Source organism: Euprymna scolopes, chromosome 1 (assembly GCF_053919585.1).
Source record: "Euprymna scolopes isolate OS-2025 chromosome 1, ASM5391958v1, whole genome shotgun sequence".
Taxonomy (NCBI): domain Eukaryota; kingdom Metazoa; phylum Mollusca; class Cephalopoda; order Sepiida; family Sepiolidae; genus Euprymna; species Euprymna scolopes.
This window is the reverse complement of record NC_136482.1, coordinates 27,384,394-27,407,749: the sequence shown is the minus strand read 5'-3', so window position 1 is coordinate 27,407,749 and position 23,356 is coordinate 27,384,394. Positions and strand designations below refer to the sequence as shown.

At 33.0% G+C, this 23,356-nt stretch overlaps 1 protein-coding gene across 1 annotated transcript; it reads right to left on the bottom strand.

Annotated features, from left to right (window-relative positions):
- Nucleotides 1-1,783: 1,783 nt before the first annotated feature.
- LOC145289937 (endoplasmic reticulum resident protein 29-like) lies at nucleotides 1,784-22,162 on the bottom strand. Its single transcript, XM_080136452.1, has 4 exons — nucleotides 21,603-22,162; nucleotides 11,549-11,687; nucleotides 7,150-7,314; nucleotides 1,784-2,658 (listed from the first exon to the last, which is right to left on the bottom strand). Exons 1-4 carry the CDS (start codon nucleotides 21,750-21,752, stop codon nucleotides 2,327-2,329), a joined length of 786 nt encoding a protein of 261 aa, XP_079992578.1. The 5' UTR covers nucleotides 21,753-22,162; the 3' UTR covers nucleotides 1,784-2,326.
- Between the last annotated feature and the right edge of the window lie 1,194 nt (nucleotides 22,163-23,356).

The following is a 23,356-nucleotide window of genomic DNA, read 5'->3' as shown; positions in this document are numbered from 1 at the left end:
AATAACTGCTGAATACCTATCGTCGTCACGACAATCAAAAACGCGCACCTGTTTTTTTAAAACACTTTACTATTTTCCAACTGCGCGTCGTCAACGCTTCGGCTTTTTTTCACATACCCCGAAAAACACCCGGGCAACGCTGGGTACCCCTCGCTAGTTAGTTATATAGTGTATACACCCCCCAACAGCTGCCAGTATGAGAGACCTTGATACAGCCACAAGAAAAGACGAAGACCACAGAAACAACCTTGACGCGCATACACAACCTGTATACTCACACCAAGTACAGTTTTGAGTCACTGCTAGCTTCAAAATTAGTATCCAGAAACTAATATTTAGTAACAGGAAGCTGTGATCAAGCCTTTCTTATTTCTTGATATGATTGGCGCTCGGCCATCAACTTCTAGTATGTACAAGTTACAGTAGTGTTTGATCAAAGAAAGATCAGGTTTTAATATTACAATTGAGATTTTCTTTTTTGCTAGAACGTGTCGTGATTAGTCTCTTGTCATTCTGCAACCTCCTATCTAGTCCTAGTAAGGGTAAAAGTGAAGTGTTGCAAATCATGTGGCCATTTAGGGACCTAAAGCACTGATTGCTAAGCTACCAGGATCCCACTCATAGACATTACGGGTCAACACTGACAGGCAAGAGCTGGTTCAGGGAAGTCTTACCAATTTGTTGTAGTGCAGTCAGCATATTCTACAACCTTTGTTAACAAAACAAAAAAAGAAACAGAATTAAGAACATAGAACTTTACAAAAAAAAAGAAAGAAGGGAATAGAAACTATTATTTTAACAACATTCATAGATAAAAACCTAAATTTGAATTTTAGAAAATGACAAAAAAATTTAAACAATGAAAAAAAAGTTAGAAACAAGTTTTTACAATTTTTTTTTTTTTTTTTTTATTATTCAATTTCAAAATTAAATACTGTTAAGACTTTTTTCTTAAAAAACAAATCACAAGTAAAAAGAAAATCTATTTTGACAGCAGTAGAATAGATGGAGAAGTTTTATTTTTGGTTTTGAATATTGAGACTTTCTAATTTCATGAAAAAAGAAAATGAATGATTTTTGTGCTTTTTCTGATATGAAATTTAGAATTTTTTTTTTTTTTTTTTTTTTAAATACTTAAATTTCCTCCTTGCAGCCTAAATTCTGTTTATAAATACTTTTTTGGGTATTTTTAAATGTCAAACCTTCAAATGATACTGTTCAATATCAATAAAAATGAACCCTAACGCTAGCCATGGGTTCAACTTTCACAATCACACCATTTTCAGGAAATAATTGTCCCACATTTTTTTCTATTTTAAGAAATGTATTTTTTATTTTGACAGATGATACATACTTCTAAAAGTGTTTTCTTCAAAATATTATCAATAAAGTATCACATTTTTTTTAAAATATAATTTTTAGTAGAGGGGTTCAAATTACTGTGCAAGTTTAACTCCAAAAATATCCAGCAGACACTCAAATATTTTATTTTTATTTTTTTTATTTTATTTTATTTATTTATTTTTTTTTTTTTTTTGTGGAAAAATCCTCAGATTGTATGCCAAATTCTCAAATTATTCAAAATTTTTTTCTAAACTCATTGTTCAATTTTTCAGAGAAATTCAGTTTAACAAAAAATAATCCCATATTCTTATTTTAAAATTCTGAAAAAAAAATTTATTTGTGATATATTTCTTTACTCAAGACCAGTCAAAGAATCAAGTAGGGGATTATTTTACATTAAACTTAAATAGAAAACTGAACTCTGATAAAACTTGAACAATTTTTTTTTTTTAAATTCCTTTAATCTGAAAATTTGATTTTTAATTGGTAATATTTCAAAGAATTTTAAAAAAAATTTGATAATAAAATTGACAGAATTGAGAGGGAGGAGAGGAGCAATGTATATACCTGCTCAGTTTTCCATTAAAGCTAAATCTAAAATTCCTCCACTTAATTTTTCATACCTTGTTTTGTCAAAATAATCCCGTTTACAAATGCCTTAACATTTTGTATGGTTGATCTTTTTACATAAAAATTACATAAACTGAATACTGATAAGGTAGTTTTTTTTAAAGAATTTTTTTAAATTTTAAAAATTGATGCCCAATCAATATTTAAAAGAATTAAGAGGGGGGTAAGTCTGAAGAAAAAAATAAAAATTAAATAATAAACAAAATGCTTCTTTTATAATTTTGGTTATGTGATGTTTTGTACAATGTTTAAAGGCCCAAACCAACAAGTAAAAAGCCCTTTTTGAAAAATGGTGTAAGTGTAACGTTCCAAACGTTCTTGGTCCTTTTTTTTTTTTCACTGTTTCGTTTTCTCACAGTTCATCATTAAGTCTTAATTTAAACGAAATGAGAATGTTCAATCTATCATTGAGTTGTTCTTTTTTCTTATCACTGACTTTTCCATCCTTCAATTTCTCGACACGTTTCACTTCTGTCTCCAAAAACTCTAACCCTTTCTCCATTATTTTCTTCATTGTCTTCACATAAATGGCAGCCGACGTCTTCTTGTTTTCCTCGCTCAATGATTCAGCCATTTTCTCTGCTTCAGCCACCATCTTGTCTTTTTCTTCATAATCTGCCTGGAAAAACTTCTTTAGCATTGTATCGTACTCTTCAAGGCAAGCAGGCATACCCAACCAGAGACCTTTATGATGGTTAGTTAAAAAAAAAAAAAGAAAAGAAAAAATAATTTATTCTTGAAAAGCAGCAAAGGAATTTTTGAGAAAATATCAATTATAACAAAACCAGAAATGATATCATTGAGAGGAATTAATTGAAGATGCTGATGACACAATGCTCTATAATAGGTATATATATATATATATATATATATATATATATATAAAAGATAGGAGGGTAAAACAAATGTAGACACATCTAAAAAAATAGCAGAAACCTTAAAAACAACCTCCACATCTAGTAGAATGGCATCATAAATGGATAACATTCAACACTACTAAGACTAAGCTTTTTTTCCTTTAACAATTAGCATGAATAATAAATTATAATAAATAATACGTTGACATTGCTAAGGCTGCTGCAAAGAAGGTGAGTTCCCTCTACTGTGTTAGAACATTACTCGCATCAGAGCATATTCTATACCTTTAAAGTCAACATTTGCCCAGGCATGTAGTCTTGTTGCCATGTTTGGGCTGGTGCATCAAACATTAGTCTCTCCCTTTTAGACAAGCCCCTCCCCTCCAATAAGTCTCCAATCTAATGTCTCACACTATCAACCATGCTCCATCCCGCATCCCATCATTGTAATGTTGTATCCCAGCGCCTGTTTCACAAGTATTTTAATGGAATGTGTTCTGATGAGTTTGTTGTACTTGTGCCCCTTCAACATGCATACCTCTGACAAACTTGTCTAGCAGCAAAATTCTACCCCTTCACTGTAGAAATCCCTAGGTACTGGAAAACCTAATCTAATAGTTTATTCCCTCGGACTACTAAATTTGGGGATTTCTTTCCTATTTCCTGACTGTAATAACATTGAAATGTAATGCAAACAACCATTTCATTCATCTCCTCACATGGTCCCAAATGTTCAATTGGCAATATGCCTTGTTTGGAGTGGACAAGAGTTTATAAAAAAATGTTTATTGTTTAAAATGTTATTTTCAACTGAAGTGACAACTTGTTTACAAAAAAAAGATGATTAATTGGCAGTTTATTTTATTTAAGTAAACTTAAAAGATGTACAAATATTTGCCACTATTATTTCTTAACAGTACCCTTTGTAAAATGGATGAATTCAGGAGAAGGGGGGATATTTATTTATATATATTTAAAATATTTTATAGACAGAATCTGGAAATTCTTTTAATTTTTTTTTTTTCTTCTGATTCCATATTTTGTAATTTTTAATAAATGACTTTAGCTTTGTTTAATTAAATTCAATATGGCTCTGTGGAATATTTTCCTCATTCGACCGAGTGGAATTCATTTTGTTGGGTATTATTTCTTAGATATCATGTTAATGTTTTCAAATTTTTGGAATTTATGGTTTTCTTTCCATCAAACAATCTCCCCCCCCCTCCCCCATCCATTTCTGTGTAACTGTCTCAGATATTTATCTGATGTTTTGCATCAACTATATACACAATGAAAGACATGTAAGACACTTATGGAAAAAGTAAATATAAAAATTCACCTATATTTAAAAATAAATATAAAAAATAAAAATCATGATTGTAGACTGATTTTTGTGGTAATTAAAATGTAATTCTATAGTGTGTCTCATATAGATTTGCACAGCCAAACTGATGAGGGAAAAACTCGAATCTTGGGCTTTCCATTTGTGGGCTGCGATGTTTGGCTGAGAAAATAATTATATAATCTCTCACATTCTGCGTATATATATATATATATATATATTATACACACACAGTGGGTAGCAAAAGTTTTTGTTTTTTTTTCGTATTTCTCAAAAAATATTAATTTAATTTGAAATTTACACTCAATCTTTGAACAGATATGATCTTTTTAAAAATAAAAGGGAAATCAAGATATACTTAATTGACAAATATTTATTAAAAAAAAAATCAAATTACTTGTATGCAAAAGCAACACATAATTAATATTTAGCTGTCTATCCTTCATTCTGCATTACAGCCTCCAAATGCTTTCCATAACTTCTAATTTCTTACAAGCCCTTGCTGGTAGTTTCAGTCATTCTTTGTAAACTTTCTTCAATTCCTTGATATCTCTTGCATGCACCTTTTACTTCAAAGTTTTCTACTGATTTTCGATGGGATTTAGGTCAGGTGACTGGCTAGGCCACTGTAGAACATTAATTCCAATATCCTTAAACCGTTTCATAGTTATTTTAGTCTTGTGCTTGGGATTATTATCTTGCTGGAAGATAGTCACAGCCCAATCCTAAATCTGCGGCATTTTTGAACAGATGTGTTGACAAAATCTTCGTGTATTTTGCTGCATTCATTTTTCCCTTCTATGATTTCCATTCCTCCAATTCCATTTGCAGAAAAGCAGACTGAAATCATCACACTTCCACTGCCGAATTTTACAGTGGGAATGGTATTAGATGGTTTAAATTCTATGCCTTTTTCCACCATACACAGGTGCACATGTTTCTTCTGAAAAGCTCAATTTTTGTTTCATCTGAACAAATAACTTTGTTCCCGAACTCATCCGATTCACATTGATATTTATAAACAAATTTCAAACGATCTTTCACATGTCTAGGATTTTACAATGAAGTCTTTCTCTGTGATCTACAATATAGGTTTGTATCATTCAATGATTTCTTGATTGTGCCCTTGCTTACTTTAATACCTGTTTCCTGCAAATCCTTCTGAATTAATGAGATGGTTCTTTCTTCATGTTACAAGCAATGCAACATTTAATTTACGTGGCTGACCACTTCTTAGATTTTTAGAAGATTTACCACCCGTTGTTTTCCACTTCTCACGACAGCCCCAACTGTACTCACTACTAAATTTAGCTTTGAAGCTATTTTCCTGTACTCCTTTCTATCTTTATGCCTTGCTATGATTCCCTGGTGCATACCATTAGTCAATTCCTTTGTTTTAACCATTTTAAAATGGTAATGAAAGAGGCAACCTGCGCAGTTTGAGAGATGTTATCAATTCACCTGTAAGGAGCCAGAACTCTGGGGTGCATTCTGATTGGTTGAAATATTGTAGCAAAATTAAATGACTGCGTAAGAATGAAATTTGACAGTGTGTTAAATACTTTTGCATATGGATAATTTGAATTTTTTTTAATAAATATTTGTCAACTAAGTATATTTTCATTTCCCTTTTATTTTTATATAGATAATATCTGTTCAAAGGTTGAGTGTAAATTTCATTCAAATTAACTTGATATTTCTTGAAATACTTTTGCTACCCACTGTATATGTGTGTCAACTGTCAGCTCAACGATCAAGTTTTAATTCTGCCTTAAGGCACTTGCTTGTCTAGCTGCACTGAAGAGCTGTAATGCAGCGAAACCGTCTGTAGATAACTATATTGCTCTCCTTGCTCTTGTGTTGAGCTCTCATAAGGCAATCACCAAATATCAGTAGCTAAAGACATTGCTAACAAGATAAAAACAATCTGAGCTCTCCAGCAACTGATAATGGCAATGTTTACATTGGGATTTATAGTTTGGATTATTTGAACGACTAAGGTAAAAATTGTAACCTAAACATGAAGAGGTATACGGATGCTTTGATGCGAGACAGAACGTACTGATGAAGCATACTGCAATTGATGCTAACATATCAGTCTGACCAACATTAGTTTTTAAAAGCATTTTAAAGACAAAATAATTCAATACAACTTTTAGTGCTGGTGGAGTATAATGGGATTGCAAATAAATACATTTTAAGTAAAAACACTTATGTATTTACGTGTCATGTCCAAATTAGTAAAAAAATTTAAAAAAAAAAAAAAAAAATGATAGAAAAATCAAATAAAAATAAGTCATCGAACTATAGTTTTATTGTATTGGATAAAGTTCAATAATTCTTAAAATCCAGGGGAGATAACTGCAGTTTAAGATTTTGGCAAAATAATTGTAATCCACTATTTTAAAATAGAACATGGCATGCCACTAAAAAATAAAAAAATTTTAATTTGATTATACTGCACAAGCACACAACTTTTCACAAGTCCTAAAGAATTTTAACGAACCAAAAGTGAATTAGAATTGGCAAAAGAAAAAAAAACAATTTTGTTCCAAAACAGAGGAGATACTTGTGTTATGTTAATTAATCAGACTATTATTCTCATCTTGAGTGTTATTAGCACAACGTTTTGGTCGCTGTGACCTTCCTCGGGTGTTGCTTTTTCTTACTAAAGAAGATTCAATCATCAGGGGTCACTAAGATATTTAAGTTTTTCTATGACTCAATTTTTCGGGATATCTATACTAATTGTTAATATTAGTGAAAAAATGTTTTACAAAACAGAGGATCGATATCCATGCATATTTTTTTTTTTTTTTTTTAAAGATGTAAGAAAAGAGTTTTTTGTTATCATGAAGTTACCTCCTTATGTTGTGCTAATAACACCCAAAATGAGAATAATAGTCCGATTAATCAACATAGCACAAGCATTCACATCTCATCTCAAAAATTCAGAATTGCAGAGGAGATACTTACGTGCTTCTTTCATGACAAATCTTTTTATTTCATTTGCATCTTTGACATTTCCGTGGTAATCAATTGGTTCAAATTCATCTTTGATGAATAATTTATATTTGGGAAAATCTTCTTTCTTCACACCATACTTTTCAGCCAGGTCAAGGTTATCTTTTTCACCATAATCTGAAAAATTAAAAAGAATGATTAAAAACAAATTATTGAACCTCCTCGATCCTCACTTTCAGATGAGAAAAAAAAAAAACAGAAAACAGGTGCTACACTTTCATTATTTCTAGATTGTATAAACAAGCGATCAGAAACATTTATTTTTGTATTTTTATCACAATTTTTTTCTCAGACAAAATTATTTTTAAGAAATAAATAAAAAAAATAATTAATTTTTTTCACAAATAAAAAATGGTTCTATTTCCTACAAAATTGAGTGGTTATCTAGAATTCTTTCTATAATAAAAAAACAAAAATACAGAAAACTTTTATGGTACACAAAATGAAAAATACATTCCAAAAATTACAAAAAAATGATGAAGTAGTTTTCCCCTTCTCAGGTACATGCTATTATAAAAAACCTAGACACCTCAAAAGCATGTGGACCAGATCTCATCCCGGCTGTGCTATTAAAAAAATGCTCTGCTGAGGTTGCTCCAGTTCTGTCCAAACTTTACAATAAATGCCTTAACGAATCTTGTTTTCCCGACTGCTGGAAAACCGCCTCTGTGGTACCAGTCTTCAAGAATCCTGGTGAAAGAACTGACCCACTAAATTATCGCCCCATTAGCCTCCTCCCGCTTTTCGCCAAAATATTGGAGTCCTTAGTTAATCAAGCCCTAGTCCAGCACCTAACAGCTGCTAAACTCCTGACTGACAAACAATATGGATTCAGGCAAGCCCGTTCAACAGCAGATATCTTAACTGTAGTTTCTGAACGTATATACCGTTCATTGGATAAAACAGGGGAGGGTAGAGCGGTGGCCCTTGATATATCTAAGGCTTTTGACAGGGTATGGCACGATGGTCTTCTAACGAAAATTAGATCATATGGAATCACTGGAAGAATTCATAATCTAATTAAATCCTTCTTAAGTAATAGAAAAATCAAAGTTGTCCTCGATGGTCGTACATCCAAACAATATGACATAAATGCGGGAGTACCTCAGGGGTCTATCCTTGGACCTCTATTATTCCTGATATTCATAAATGACCTCCCTGATAAAATTGTTTCGGAGATGGGTATATTTGCCAATGACACCACTCTCTATAACAGATATGAGGGGAAAACAAATGAACACATATCCAAGGAAATGGCAGAAACACTAGAGGATGATCTCCAATCTGTAGTGGAATGGGGACAAAAATAGTTGGTCACATTCAATGCTGCTAAGACTAAACTTGTTTTTTTCAATAACTACAAGAAACCTTCTCTACCACCAATAGCAATGGCCAAGAACACATTGCCTGAAAGTACTTCTTTTAAACTCCTCGGCCTAACGTTTACAGGGAATATGAACTGGAATAGATACATTGAGAGCATTGCCAAGGCTGCTGCAAGGAAGGTTGGCTCCCTCTACCGTGCTAGAAAACTACTTACGCCTGACAGTATCCTATACCTCTATAAGGCAACCATTCGCCCATGTATGGAGTACTGTTGTCACATCTGGGCTGGTGCATCTGCTGCTTGTCTCTCGCTCCTGGACAGGGTTCAAAAGAGAGTCGCCAACCTGATAGGTCCTGAACTGTCATCTAGGCTTCAGCCTCTGTCCCATCGACGAGATGTTGCATCCCTCTGCCTGTTCTACAAATACTTTAATGGTGAATGCTCTGACGAACTGCAAATACTTGTACCTCCCCGACGTAACTACCCCCGACAAACCCGACAAGCTACTAAGTCTCATCCCTTTACAGTAGAGATCCCTAGGTGCAAGAAAGCCTTTTACTCCAATAATTTCTTCCCCAGAACTGCGGGTCTTTGGAACTCCCTTCCAGGATTCTGCTTTCCCAACTGCAATGATATGCAGAAGTTCAAGTGTAATGTTAACAAACATCTTTCTACTCATCTTCCTTCATAATACCCCGCTAATTAAGTCCCTGATAGTAGCCCCCTGCTTCAAAATGGCACTGTGCCTTGTTTGGGGTGAAAATTGAATAAAAAAAAATAAATAAAAATAAATAAATAAAATCGTTTTTAAATGATTAATGGGAAATCGTAGGCATTACAAGGTTGATCTGATGAGCTTGAATTATTGTGGAGTTATCTTCCCTTGTTATTTCAAGATAGTGATGTGAGACAATCCCTTTTTGCTTACTCATAAAATCTAATTTTCTTAGCTAAAAATAAAACTACTATATCAATTTACGTCATTTTTGGAATATGACTTTTACATCAGATTTTTATTTTTGTTTTAATGTACAGAGTATTCTAGACAAACCAAAATTTTAATTTCTTGAATTTCAAAACTGCTAAAACAAATATGCAAACAATTTTTTAAATGTATATTTTTTGTTTGACTTGACAAAATTGTATATTCAAGTTTCACATCAAATCTTTTAATTTTAATTGTTGAGAATTCTTTGTCCTTTAATTATAACAAATATCTTGTAGTTGAAATCTCATAAACAGACTCGCTCCTGATGCAATCCTCTACCTGTCTAGGGAGGAACTGCTCAAAGTATCCTTTCCTGCCTGGATAGAGTACAAAACAAACTTTGAAATCTGGTAGGTGATGTCCTTTTCTTTTCACTGCTACCTCTTTCTCACAGGGTTGGAAAGTGATTGAGAAGTCAGCGCTCTAGAGGAGGGGCACTCTGACCTGAAACAAAGTGCCTGGACAGCCCAGTTGGCATTTCTCAGTAAGGGCGCCTCAGGCGAATAGCAATAAACTAACCCCTTCTCAAAGAGAGAAGGTAAAGCCTGGCAAGGTGAACCTCCTAGAATTGCACATAACTTAACTACCACAAAATCAACAGGAATAGTCTAATCGCTGTTGATTTGGGGGATTGAGGATAAAAATCTGTAGCCAGAACTAGCTGTGTTGTTACACACACACACACATCACCAATAATAGAAGCATGTACAATTCATTTGACTCTTCTTTTTCTTTGTTGCAACCGTCTCCTTTAGTTTGGTAATTGCTATGAACATACATGTGTGCACCACACAGGCCATGATCATCCCACTCATTGTGCCAGCCCAAAGTTGCTGGTTGATTTAGTCAGTGCTACAACAAAAAAATTCACCTGTCAAACAAAAATTCCAGTTTAAAAACAATTAACAAATGTTTATTTGCTTTTTTGTTGTTTTTTTTTCGTTAAAAATTGGTACCCATTTTCTTAGGTTGAATAGCAGACTTGCAAAATAAAATCTATCATGGCTAACTAAAAAACAACCTGGCAACAGACCCTGTTCTTGAGACTATCAAATACCAACTGCCTCCTCAACTCCAACTGATTGCTTCACCCCAGAAAGCTGACTCTAACTGCCTCTCCTTTCCATATCCTGAAATTTTTTCATGCCAGACTGGAAATTATAGATTCTGGCCTTTTCAGTGGTCACCATTCAACCCCTCAGAAACTGACTACTTGAATTATTTACTAGAGATAATGGCTAGACAGTATCCATTCATAGTTTATCTGGAGTCCATCTAGGAACATTACTTTTCTCAAGTTGGTCTCAGCATGATTCCCCCATTGAAATAGGCACTTATTTTATTTCAAATAAAGAAACGTCACTTGGGTAGTCGGCTCCAGCCAGAAATATTTTCAGTTTTGTGCTCTCTTTATTTTCCCTTGGCCAGACATCTATTATTTTGCAATGGCTGCCATTCACATGCAACACTACAATAAAGCCTAGTACATGTTTACAGTTGTCATTCTGCCTCTTTTTAAACTGTGTGTCCACATAATAAAACAGTGTCTCTTTGGATATGTATAAACAGCGGTAGTACATTAATTTGATTTGGACTTTTATATTTTTCTTCATTTTATTTTCTATTTAAACTTCTTTTCAGAGGAGTATACATTTTTAACAGCACACACCTCTCATAAAAGGGAGGGGGGGGGGCAGAATGCTCTCAAAATATGTTTGCTCATGAGATAAAGTGAAAATTTATCTCTAGGAGAAAGATATGTAGGTTGAATGAAACCTGAAGTCAAAAAGAACACATAACTTTGACTATAAACCATTTCTCTTCATGAACTTTCCGTCTCACAAAAATAATTTTCTCAACTGACAATAAAACTAGGATGTTTTTTTTTTCAGCATCAAATATAATTGAAAAGCATTGTGCAGAATTGGGGATGAAAACCAAGCTTACCATCTTATTGTAATTAAACATCAATTTCTTTTAAAAAGCAAATTGTTGTGTAAAAAGAAGACAAAGAAAATACAAAATCAGATTCTTACCTGCAACTTGAATTTCTGCCACCAACAAATCTGGTTGTGAGATTGCTGAGGTTGCAACTTTCTTAAATTCCTCTTGTTTTTCTCCGTATGGATAAGTTTCGTCAAATTTGACGAGAACCACTCTGTGTTTACTGATAACCTGCAACAAATTAAAAAAAAAAAAGGCGAAGTTTCAAAAGTATCCAATGAAATTAACGTCATGATTGACCGTGAAATCCAAAAAAACAGCACAAAACATTAAAACATTGGCAACATCAACTTTGAAGAAAAAACTAATTTGAAGACAATTTTGTAGTTTGTTTCAAGCATTGTGCATAGTGTGAAAGGAGTTGTATTTGAAGGCTATGATAATGCAGTTTTGTAAAAGAAAACTGTTGGATACAAGACAAGGTAAAAGAATAGATGACAATATTGAAAGATTTCAATAACTTTAAATTATTTATTTACCAACGTAACATGTCAAACCAGGAAGGTATTGAAGTCAAGTTCTTTAAATTTTCGAAGTATACCTTATCTTCAGAAAAAGGAAGAAATATATCTACAGTTACTTGGTGGAGGTGTGTTTATGCTAGGAGCCGGAAGTTATAGGGTGTTTGTAGCTTAAGATTGGAGAATGTAGTAGCAATACTACAAACAACCTCACCTCAAAGAAGCAAAAGGTGTGATCTCTCTGCTGCCAATGCAGGGAAACTAGGAGAAGAAAAAGATGCAAGAGATGTGATGTGTTTTATGGAGGAGGATGAGATAAGCTACATGAAGTGTCGAGAGTTATTGAATATAAAGAGCCAAACTCTTACGGGGAAAGGAGGCAGAGTTTTGCTTGTGTTTGACCATAAGCAAAAGACATGCGTATGGAAAAAATGGGGATCCAGGAAAAGAGTCTTTCTTGCAAAGAGTTCCGATGCTGTGAGCCATAATTCTTTCAACTTTACAGAACAAGCTATCATGGCTAACAAACAACCAATTGCAAATAGCAAGTAAAACATTTGACATTTGGATGATTTCATCGTGTCTCACCCAATCACACAGTGTGGAACAGGTGGAGCTGGTGTGTGAAATGTTGTGTGTTGACAATATTCAGCATGTTTTACCATTCAGATTGAGAGATGGTGCTCTGTCAGTATACCAACAATTAACCCGTGACCATAGAAAGGATTTAAAGCTTTTGCACCAAACCTTTTTGTTGCATTTGACAAGTTTGCCTCTCATCATTTGTGCCTCAGTGAAACTGTAGATGACTACTTGGGTGACCAACAAGACTTGGTACATCTAATTGAAGAAAACCCTCTCTGATCAATGGCTCAGTTGCGCTTTTGTGTCAGGACTCCCCGGTTCCGTTAGACAACAATAACATGGGCGCTCAAGGAAAGAAACATAACCCTGGAACAACCTGCAGATCAATTGATGAGATTGCCTCAGAGGTGACAATGTAATTAAGAGGAACACTGGGCCTATGTAACCTGTCTGCATTGCATCCGTGAGCTCAGTTGGGTTTGATCAAATCAAGGTTGTTCACCAACAAAGCGATCATCCTGTTGTGAAATGGACACTCGACTTTGTGAAACAGATTGACCCTGGGGTTTCCAAAGCTGCAGTGAAAACTGTTATCAGAGTGTGAAAGATGGCAGTCAATCAATCCATTTCTCATGCACTGATCAAAGAATGTTTTAAACGTTAAACAAGCATGACATTGAGTAGCAATGGATATTACACATTGCAATATAACCCAAATGTAATCATAAAATATGCTTAAACATATTTTAATTCATGCAAATTTTGCATTTATTATAATAGAATGATTTCTCTACTGATTATTATATTGCTACCTATTAATTAATTAGTAATGATTAAAAATCAAAAAAATATATGACTTGGGTGACATCAGCTAGAATCAAAACCAAAACATTTAGCGATCGAGCATTAGTCATTACCGTTTGATCTATCGCAATACATAAGGTTAAAAATTAAGACACTTCAAGCTATGAATGTATATTTGCACATGCGTGGAAGTAACAGATTTAGTTGACTTACTCCTGTCAAGGTCAACAATTTTCTTTTTCCATTTTGACCATTTAGCAGCTATTTTTACCAGCTAAAAACCAAATCAAAATGGTTCCACAGGTCCAAATTTCCTATATATCAAGTTTAAAATCTGTAGGCCATATATATATATATATATATATAGTTGAACGTCAACAAACATTATTTTTGCACCAACCTAATATATATATATATATATATATATATATATATATATATATATATATATATTATTCAAAAATTCAAAAAGGTTTATAGTAAAGTTTAATAATAGAGTAATTCTGTAAACTCCAGTGGAAGATGTATATTAATATTAATATTTATAGGATACTCCTAACCAGTTTTTTTTAATTCAATTTAAATTTAATTTATTAAATCATTTCTCTCTGATAGGCTCATAAGAGTAGTGGAAAGAAATCAGAGGCCATCAGTATTAATGCTGGAGTCCCTCAGGGGTCGGTCCATCGTGAACCCAACTCTCTTCCTGATCTACATAAATGATCTCCCAAAACACATATTTAAATCATTCGTTGACATCTATGCTGATGACACGACCATCTATGGCAACACATAAAAGGCCGTAAATGACAAAGTTCTTTCTGATTCTCTCTCCTCTGATCTTGAGTGCAAAGTACAGTGGGGAAAGAGGTGGCTGGTTACTTTTAATGCATCTAAAACCAAGCTCCTATCTTTACATCATCAATGCTCTGATCCCCATCGGACATCAATTGAAATGGATCGCTCTTGTCGAGTACTGCTGCCACATCTTGGTTGGAGCTGCTAAAAACAGTCTATCCTGCCTTGACATAGTACAAAATAGACTTTGTGGCTTAGTGGGGGGTGCCCTTTTCTCTTCCCTGCAAACTCTCTCCCACAGAAGAGACGTTGCGAGCCTGTCTTTGTTTTATCGTTATTTCCATGGCACGTGCTCGTCCGAGCTCCAATCTCTGGTCCCCCCTTGCCAATCTTTCACGAAAAACACCCGTCTAGCTGAAACCACTGTCAGTAATTTTCCCCACTCTTTATCTGTGCCTAAATCAAAACATAGATTCCATGAACAAAGCTTCTTTCTGAGAAGTGCACAGCTGTGGAACTCTCTTCCGTTTACTTGTTTCTCACCTGACTACAACTTGGATGTCTTCAAGTCCAACATAAACAAATTCCTGATGAATCGCCCCCTTAAGTAAGATACTTTATCAAATCTTCAATACTAACAATTACTACGATACTATTCCATTGATTACTGTACACACAATAACCCTTATCCCTGAGTGGCTTCTGGGGCGTGATAAGTGGTGACCTCCATGTAAAATATATGTATATGTACATATATATAAATATACACATATATGTATATATATATATATATATATATATATATATATGTATGGATATATTTCTTTCGGATATATTTTTAAATATAGTAAGTTTTTTAAAATAATTTATAATAACTGTCCAACATGAGAGGATCACATCTGGATAGTTGCTCAAAAATAGAAAATTAAAGAAAATACTGAGGTAGATATAGTTTTTAAAAGATCCCCCCTCCAAAAGAAAATAAATTTTAATATTTTTTAAATATAATTTAGGGAGCTGGAGAACTTTTTAAAAACTAAAGCTCCCTCAAAATCAAAATAATAAGCAACAAAAATTTCTCTCTCCTCTGATCTTGAGCACTTGGTACAATGGGGAAAGAGGTGGCTGGTTACTTTTAAAGCATCTAAAATAAAGCTTTTATCTTTACATCATCAATGCTCTGATCCTCATCTGGCATCAATTAAAATGAATGGCTCTCGTCTTGGGGAGTCCTCATGTTTTGACAAGCTTCTGGGCTTGACCTTTACTCCTGATCTGAAATGGAACACATACATCAAATCCGTTGCCAAAGCCGCTGGAAAAATGGTGGGATCCTTCTATCGATCTAGTAGATATCTCACTGCTGATGCAATTCTCTATCTATATAAGAGCCAGGTACGTCCAAGAATGGAGTACTGTTACCACATCTGAGTAGGAGTTGCAATAATTCCTCCCACTCTTTATCTGTGCCTAAACCTAAATGTAGATTCCATGAACAAAGCTTCTTTCTTAGAACTGCACGCCTGTGGAACTGTCTTCTGTTTTCCTGCTTTCCAGCTGACTACAATATGGTTGTCTTTAAGTCCCACATAAACAAGTTCTTGATGAACCATTCCACTTAAGTTAACAAATTTACTGAATTTTCATTACTAACGATTATTGTCCAATTGACTATGGTACACTATTTAACCCTTATCCTCGAGTGGATTCTGGGCCTTGATAAGTTGTGATGCCTATGTGGAAAAAAAAAAAAAAATTAAATGAACGATTTTCTTTTAATAGCCGGAACGCGTGTTTTGTTTCATATATGCCCAACGTTTCATATTTTGCAATTTTGATTTACCGGGTGATTTCGGCTATTATGTATTTTTTTTTTCAAACGCTCTCGGTTACAATAGCCCAAATATGGCTGCCGCATGATTACTACATGAAACATGCGGAAAAGTGTCTTTCCACTGAAAACTAGTTGCTGGCCCAAATTTTAAATGCGATATTCCTTTTCAGCACACCAGAAAACCCCTAAAAAACAAATTTTTTAAGGTAGGTTTTGTGTTGATCTACCAGGCCACAATTACCATAATTTAAAAGATTTCTTTTTTTTGTTTTTTAAATAGGATTTTTTTTTCAATTTTACTTTTGATTTTCAATAAATAATTTAATAAAAAAAATGATAAATTTGTACATCAGCTAAATCACCCCACCCATCCAAAAAATAAGATCCTGCTTTTTAAGTGATTACATGCAAACACACTAAGAAACTTGATTGAACATATATATATATATATATATATATATATATATATATATGTTGGCAAATGTGTATTTCAGCGACGTAAATTATTTGACAGACAAAAATTTATAAAAATTATTTATTTTTATATAAAACACATTATTAGACCCTAAAACCCGAAAAAATTTGATTTTTATTAGTTTTTCAACATTTTTTTTATTAGACTAACTGTACAACAATCGAGGCCGCCATCTTGTTTGGAAAATTTGTCCTTTCTAAGGATTGCTAGATGAGCTTTTTTGAGGCCAAATTTGGCCTTTTTTATGCTCTTGCGTGGAATCATGCACGGCTACCGAGAGAGTAGGTCAGTGAACATGACAGCGTGACGTCATTTCCTGATCAACTTGTAGGTATAGAAAGTTTTCGGTGTTCAACTACGTGGTCACACTAAAAAGCATAAAAAATATGGCTGTATTACTGAATGTGTCCATGCATGTTCGTCTAAAGTGAAAGAACAATTCTCCATTTAGATAACAATTATTATAATTGCACATTGGGATAATTTTAATCTAATAAAATATAGTAAGTGAACTCTTTTTAACTATTATTTCTATCGAAGAAAGTCAAATATTTCATTTTATTTTTTTTCTTTTACTGCAAAATGGACAATTTTTATATAATATTTTTCAGTCTGTTCTTTTAATAATAAATAAAACTTTTCACTGAGTATTTCCAAATATTTTAAAGTTAGCATTTTTCACAACAGTTTTTTTTTTTTTTTCGATAATTTTTTATTTTAGCACCGGGCGTAATTCATTTCTTTGAAATATATTTAAAACTTCAAGTTTTTGTTTTTTATAACATTTTAACTGTAAATAATTTACATGACTGAAACGAGAAATGAAATAGGAAATTTTATTCTCTCGCGAGATATACGAACAACACAAATTAATTAAAAATTAATTAACTAATCAGTTTTAATTAGTTTTGATATGAACTAAAAATAAAGAGTACATTAAATAAGAATAAATTTTCTTGTTTTATTTTATAAATAGATGTTGTTTGCACCGTGCTGAAATATTATTTAGAAAGCTATTTTAAACGGGTGGGGGTTTCTAACTATTCTGCACTTTCACCTAACAATTTAATGAAAAAAAGGAGGGGTTGTTTTACTATATACAAAGATTCGAAAAAGTTGTCAAAAAACAAATATATAACAAATAAATGTTATCAAAAGCAAGATAAGTTACTTTTCTACCTAAATGGATAAGTTTTTAGTATTTTTATTTAATGTAAAATGTTTATTCGGTTCAAAAATCATAGTGTTTATCGATATGTTTGAAAAAGACAAATGGGACAAATGGTGGCGAGCTTGCTGTTGAATACGTTAAGTTTGGGAAAATAAGTTCAAACTAAAAAACTATACAAAATACTATTAGAAACTCACTCAATATATGTTACCATGACATAAGCTGACATATAGTGAGTGTATTTCTAATATTATTTTGTAATACAAACCTTTAAATTTTTATGGTATCTTTTTTGGAGGGTTTGTTTTACTATACACAGATTCTAAAAACTATACAAAATAATAAACATGTTACATTAAATAAAAACACTAAAAACATATCCAGTTAGGGAGAAAAGTAACTTATCTTGCCTTTTATAATATTTATTTATGTATTTGTTTTTTGACAACTTTTTCAAATCTATGTGTACAGTAATACAAACCCAAAATTTAATTTAACTTGGAAATACTCTTTAAAATACATGTGTGCACACTGCACAAGCACCCTTATTATTATCATAATAATAATGATAATAATAATAAAAAAACTGGTGTAGATGACATCAACTGGCACCACACCAACTAGTTATGAAGGGTCAGGGAGGATGGAAAGACCAAGGTGGGAGAGTACTAACCAAATCTCCACTGGAAGTGTGCAGTTCAAATCTGGTACCTTGCGGAGGTATTTTTTCACCCACACCCCAGGAAACACCAATGGCCGATGCCAATGAGAAATCAGTGACAACTGCTGTTGTGATAACATGCAATCATCTGCACAAGTGGTCAAGAGGTGGAGAACACTGTAAATCTGGGGAGACTTGTTGTCACTTGGTCTCTAGGGTACACCACAGGTTACTGCCAGTGAGCGATCACTGATGATGGCCTATGAGACAACTCTTAATGAGTGAAATAATAATAATAATAATAATAATAATAATAATAATAATAATGTCCCTTCCCAAATTCACTACGACCCTGATTTAATATCGTAGATGTTTACTATATTTTCTTAGTTTTTAACTAATGTTCACATCATGGTATGATTGTCTTTCAGTAGTTATGTGAACTTCATTTCCGTATTCATGGATTCTGAACTGATATGAAAATGAAGACTGTAGCGGAGTATAGGATTTCTAACCATGTAACTGATGAAAATATGCGACACATTTTAATGAAAAACATGGGAAAAAAATGGACATAGAAGAACAGAAAACCAAAACTTTAAATATAATTTTTGTATTTAAAGTAATAGTTATTTAAATATTTCAACATATAATTTTGTGGGCAAAATCCAGCTTCCCAATAATGGATCAGAACAAAAATAATTTCAGTCGTGAAAAATTTCTCCTCCAGCGACTGAGAGCAGAAAAAGTGAAGTGTAGCATAAAAACAGATACTACACTGTGATTTTGTTCCGAAGGCCAAGAAATGTTTGTGCTTAATATGTTTCTTTAATTGTTTGTTCCCTAAATTCATAATTCAGTTTTATCATTAGATTGTATATTGCTTTAAAATTACATAATTATTTTATATTGAATAAAGTTCAGTTTCATTATTAATCGAATTGGGTTCCTTTTATTTTCTTTTTTAAAATGTTTTAAAATCTTTTTAAAAATGCTCTCATATAGTATCTAACGGTGATAGTTTGACAAATCTGTGCTGTCATACACACACGCGCGCGCGCAAATAAATGAACGTTTATTAATTTCAATTTCCCCACGCATTTGCACAAAAATAAGTTCTTCCAGCAACGGCATAATTTCAAATACGCCCACATGTTTTTCTCACAACAACAAAAGTAAAATGAACATATTTCTGGCGGACGTAGTTGAAGAGAGTACCACGTGACGCAAGCGACCAATGAGAAAATTTAGAAGATTGTCTTTTTAACGCTTTTCCAAAAATCAAATACCAGTAGCAATTTTGTGCTGGAGCCGGTTCAAATAGTATTTAAATGCAACAAACATTCTTTCTTCCCTTCTTTTTCCTCTCTTTTCGCTCCGACGTGACACGAGAACATGCCTCTCGTTTTCATCTCATCGTTGTTTTCAAATCTGTCGAAACCACAATTACACACACCACGCGGGCACCCAAAAATCTCACATATGCACACACGCACCCATTCTGTACATGTTCTATAATTAATAACAACGGATTACTTTCCTCATGGGACTTTTGAATAAGGCGGACTTCGCCAGTTAAAACACAAACCTTGAAATAAGGACATTATTTTCACACAAGACTTTCACCTTCTAATCTTATTAATTTAATGAAGGACTTTCATCTAACATGACCTTTTAATCTTAATAATTCCATAAAGGATTTTTCACCTACTTTGAACATTCTAATCATAATGATTTCTCCAGAACTCTTACCGATCGGACCTTTGCTTGTTCATCTTATTTTTGTTTGCATTTTAAACGAGAAGGAATGTCAGTACTAGTAGTGCACTTATTGATCCGTGCTGAAATAATAACATTATTTAAAAAGCCATTCTTAACATTGGGAGAGGAGGGTGTTTTGTAACTATTCTATACTTTAACCTTACAATTGAATAAAAAAACATATCATAAAACTTTAATTAAACTTGGAAATACGATTTAAAAAATAGCGGTAAGTGCACTAGCACCGAGGTGTCATTTTGTTTTCTTTCATTTTTTTTTTATTATTATTATTTTGTTTGGTGCAAAGAAATTTAATTTCACTTAAACTCCTTTTCCCCTACAAATTTTACCTACATTGCCAACAGGCATTTTTCAGTTAACAGGCGTTCTATATCTCGGTGGTCAATGCAAGAGTGTAAAAAGGCCAAATTTGGCCTCAAAAAGGCCAATCTGGCAATCCTTAGAAAAGTCAAATTTTCAAAACAAGATGGCGGCCTCGATTGTTGTACATTTAGTCTAATAAAAAATGTTGAAAAAATAATAAACATTAAATTTTTTAGGGTTTTATTTCAGCCTTAGGGTCTAATAATGTGTTTTATATAAAAAAATAAATAATTTTTATAAATTTTTGTTTGCCAAATAATTTACGCCGTTGAAATATACATTTGCCTATATGTTTTAGAAGTTGGTATGTAAAATGATCCCAATTTCTGGACTATACTGCGTTTTAGGGTAGTTAATATTTTTTTTTTTTTTATGGGAGATAAATTCTGTGCGATGTTTGGGAGGAGGGTGGGTACTTTCTTAGGTGATTACATATGGTTTTATAATCTTGCCAATCGGACTTAGAGCTAAGTGGTAAATAAATTTAGTTAACTACCCTAAAAAATTAGAATTTTTCGGAAATAGAGGATAATTTTACGTTAAAATTTATATACGAAACTGATATCGCAATCTAAACTCTAAAATTGTTTTCTTCTTTCCGCCAAGATTTAGCCTGTTCACATGTAATCGCCTAAAAAAGTGGAATCTCATTTTATTTTGTAGTGTGATTTAGTGAAGGTTGGAATTAAAATAATAATAATAATAATAATAATAATAATAATAATAATAATAATAATAATAAATAAATAAATAAATGTATATTAAATATACTGCATGTAGAAATTTGTGGAGAAAAAGGGAAATTTAAGAAAACAGTTGAAGTCAACCCCACTACCCACCCCCAGTTCAAATTCTTTTAATGGATGCAAATAAAATATACAATAAATTTTTAAATCATTTAGATTTTTTAAATCCAATTTTTAAAACATTAAAAAGGAAAAAAAATGTCAGTGTTTTTAGTAAAATCGTAGAATTTTGTTTTTATATTATTGTTATTAAATTTCGCGTATTTTTTCAAATTTCTTCATTTTTTTTTTCTAAAATAAATCTCCATTTTTTTTTTTTTTTCATTTAATTATTTTAGTTTTAGGTTTTTAAAATAAAATTCCTATTATTTTTTTCGATCGCGTTTTTTTTTTTTTTTTTCCTTACCTTTTCAAATGTTCCCGAATTGAGCGGGACTGAACCTTGAATGACTTCGGCTTGTTGACTCGGCACAACCACAAAACTCAACAAGAACAATAAAAAGGCGATGACTTGTTCTTGCTGCAATGGCCGTCCTGTTCGTCGGAACCACGCCATTATTTAGTCAACTTCTTCGCTCCGTCTTCGATTTTCGTATCAGACTTTTCGGCAAAAATGATGATTTCGAGTGGATCGGAAAGAATCCGGCGTTTCGATTTTATTCACTTTGCAAGAGTCAACGTGCGTTCCGTGAAAACTACGGATGGCCCGAAGTAGCAAAAACAACCGAGACAGCAATCGCGTTTGGAAAAGTGCTTTTTTTTCTTTTCTTTTTTTTTTCTCTCGATTAGAATTTCAAATAATTACAGGAAAGAACATTTTAGTTTCATTTAAAAAAAACAAAAAAAAAAAAACATTAAAAATAACTGGGGGAAAAAAAAAGACAGGAAATTAGAATCAAAAGAAGGCTAGGATGACAATGGTGAAAACAGTTTAAATCTTTAAGGAAAATCCTCAAACGCTAAGCAAAGCATCTACATGGAAAATGCAATGCAAATAAAACAAAAAACATAAAAAGAACATCATTGTACGAACCTGAAGGAATTGAAACTACAAGAAATTTTATAAACCGACTCCCCCCCACCACCACCACCACATCAGCTTATACCATGCAAAATTGTCATGAAGGGTCAAACTGGATGGAAAGATCGAGAAGGGAGAGCACTAACCAGACCTCAACTAGAAAAGTGTGGAGAATACTGGGACCTTAGGCTTATTGCCACCCAAATCCTAGAGAAAATCAGTGATCGTTGCAAGTGAGAAATCAATGGTAAATGGCTGTTGTAATAATATAAAATCATTTGCAATAGCTATTGAAAAAGGTGGAGAACACAGGAAGTCTGGGGAGACATGTTGTCATGCAGACTCAAAGGAACACGACTACGACTAGTTATTATCAGCCAGTAATCACTGATGATGACCCAAGGTCCCAGTACTTTCCATACTCTTCCAGTGGAGGTCTGGTTAGTGCTATTCCTGCTCAGTTTTTTCCATGTTGTGTGATATCAATCAAGATGAGTGCAATCACATTGTTTGTATGTTTGTGAGTATTCCTAGTGAAAATAATAATAATAATAATAATAATTAAATAATAAATGAAAAATAAACAAATGAAAAATAAAATAAATATATCAATTAAAAGATAGACATCAATCTTGGTTCATACCACGTAAAATAGGTGTGAAGATCGAGGAGAATGGAAAGAATAAGGAGGGAGAGCACTAATCAGCCCTTGAATGAAGGGTATGGAGAATATAAGGGCTTTGAGGAAGTCTCTAAAATTCCAGTGAAAACCAATGGTTGTTGCCAGCAAGAAATCAATGATAAACAGCTGTTGTGATAATGCAAAGTCATTTGCAAAGATTATCAAAAGAGATGGAGAGTTTTAGAAATCTGGGGAGACTTGTCACTCAAACTCCAAGGAGCACTACCAGTTATATTATTACAGTGAGTAATCTCTGATGATGACCTGTGTGAGAACTCCTAATGAGTAACCATACCATATGAGTATAATCATAAAAGCATAAAAGTTCAAGGGAAATAAAAATGACAGAAACCCTATAATTTTACCTCCTCCCCGTCACATAAAAACACACTCAAGCACACATGCGGTGCCATTGGCCTTGGCTGATACCATATAAAATAGTCCTGAAGTGTCCACG

What these genes read in the sequence shown, in the direction of transcription:
- LOC145289937 (XM_080136452.1), bottom strand. Translation starts at nt 21,752, where the DNA reads ATGGCGTGGTTCCGACGAACAGGACGGCCATTGCAGCAAGAACAAGTC. An exon ending in GGCAGAAATTCAAGTTGCAG is followed by an intron (nt 7,315 to 11,548) that starts GTAAGAATCTGA and finishes TTAATTTTTCAG; the next exon opens with ATTATGGTGAAAAAGATAAC. An exon ending in ATTTGTCATGAAAGAAGCAC is followed by an intron (nt 2,659 to 7,149) that starts GTAAGTATCTCC and finishes ACCATCATAAAG; the next exon opens with GTCTCTGGTTGGGTATGCCT.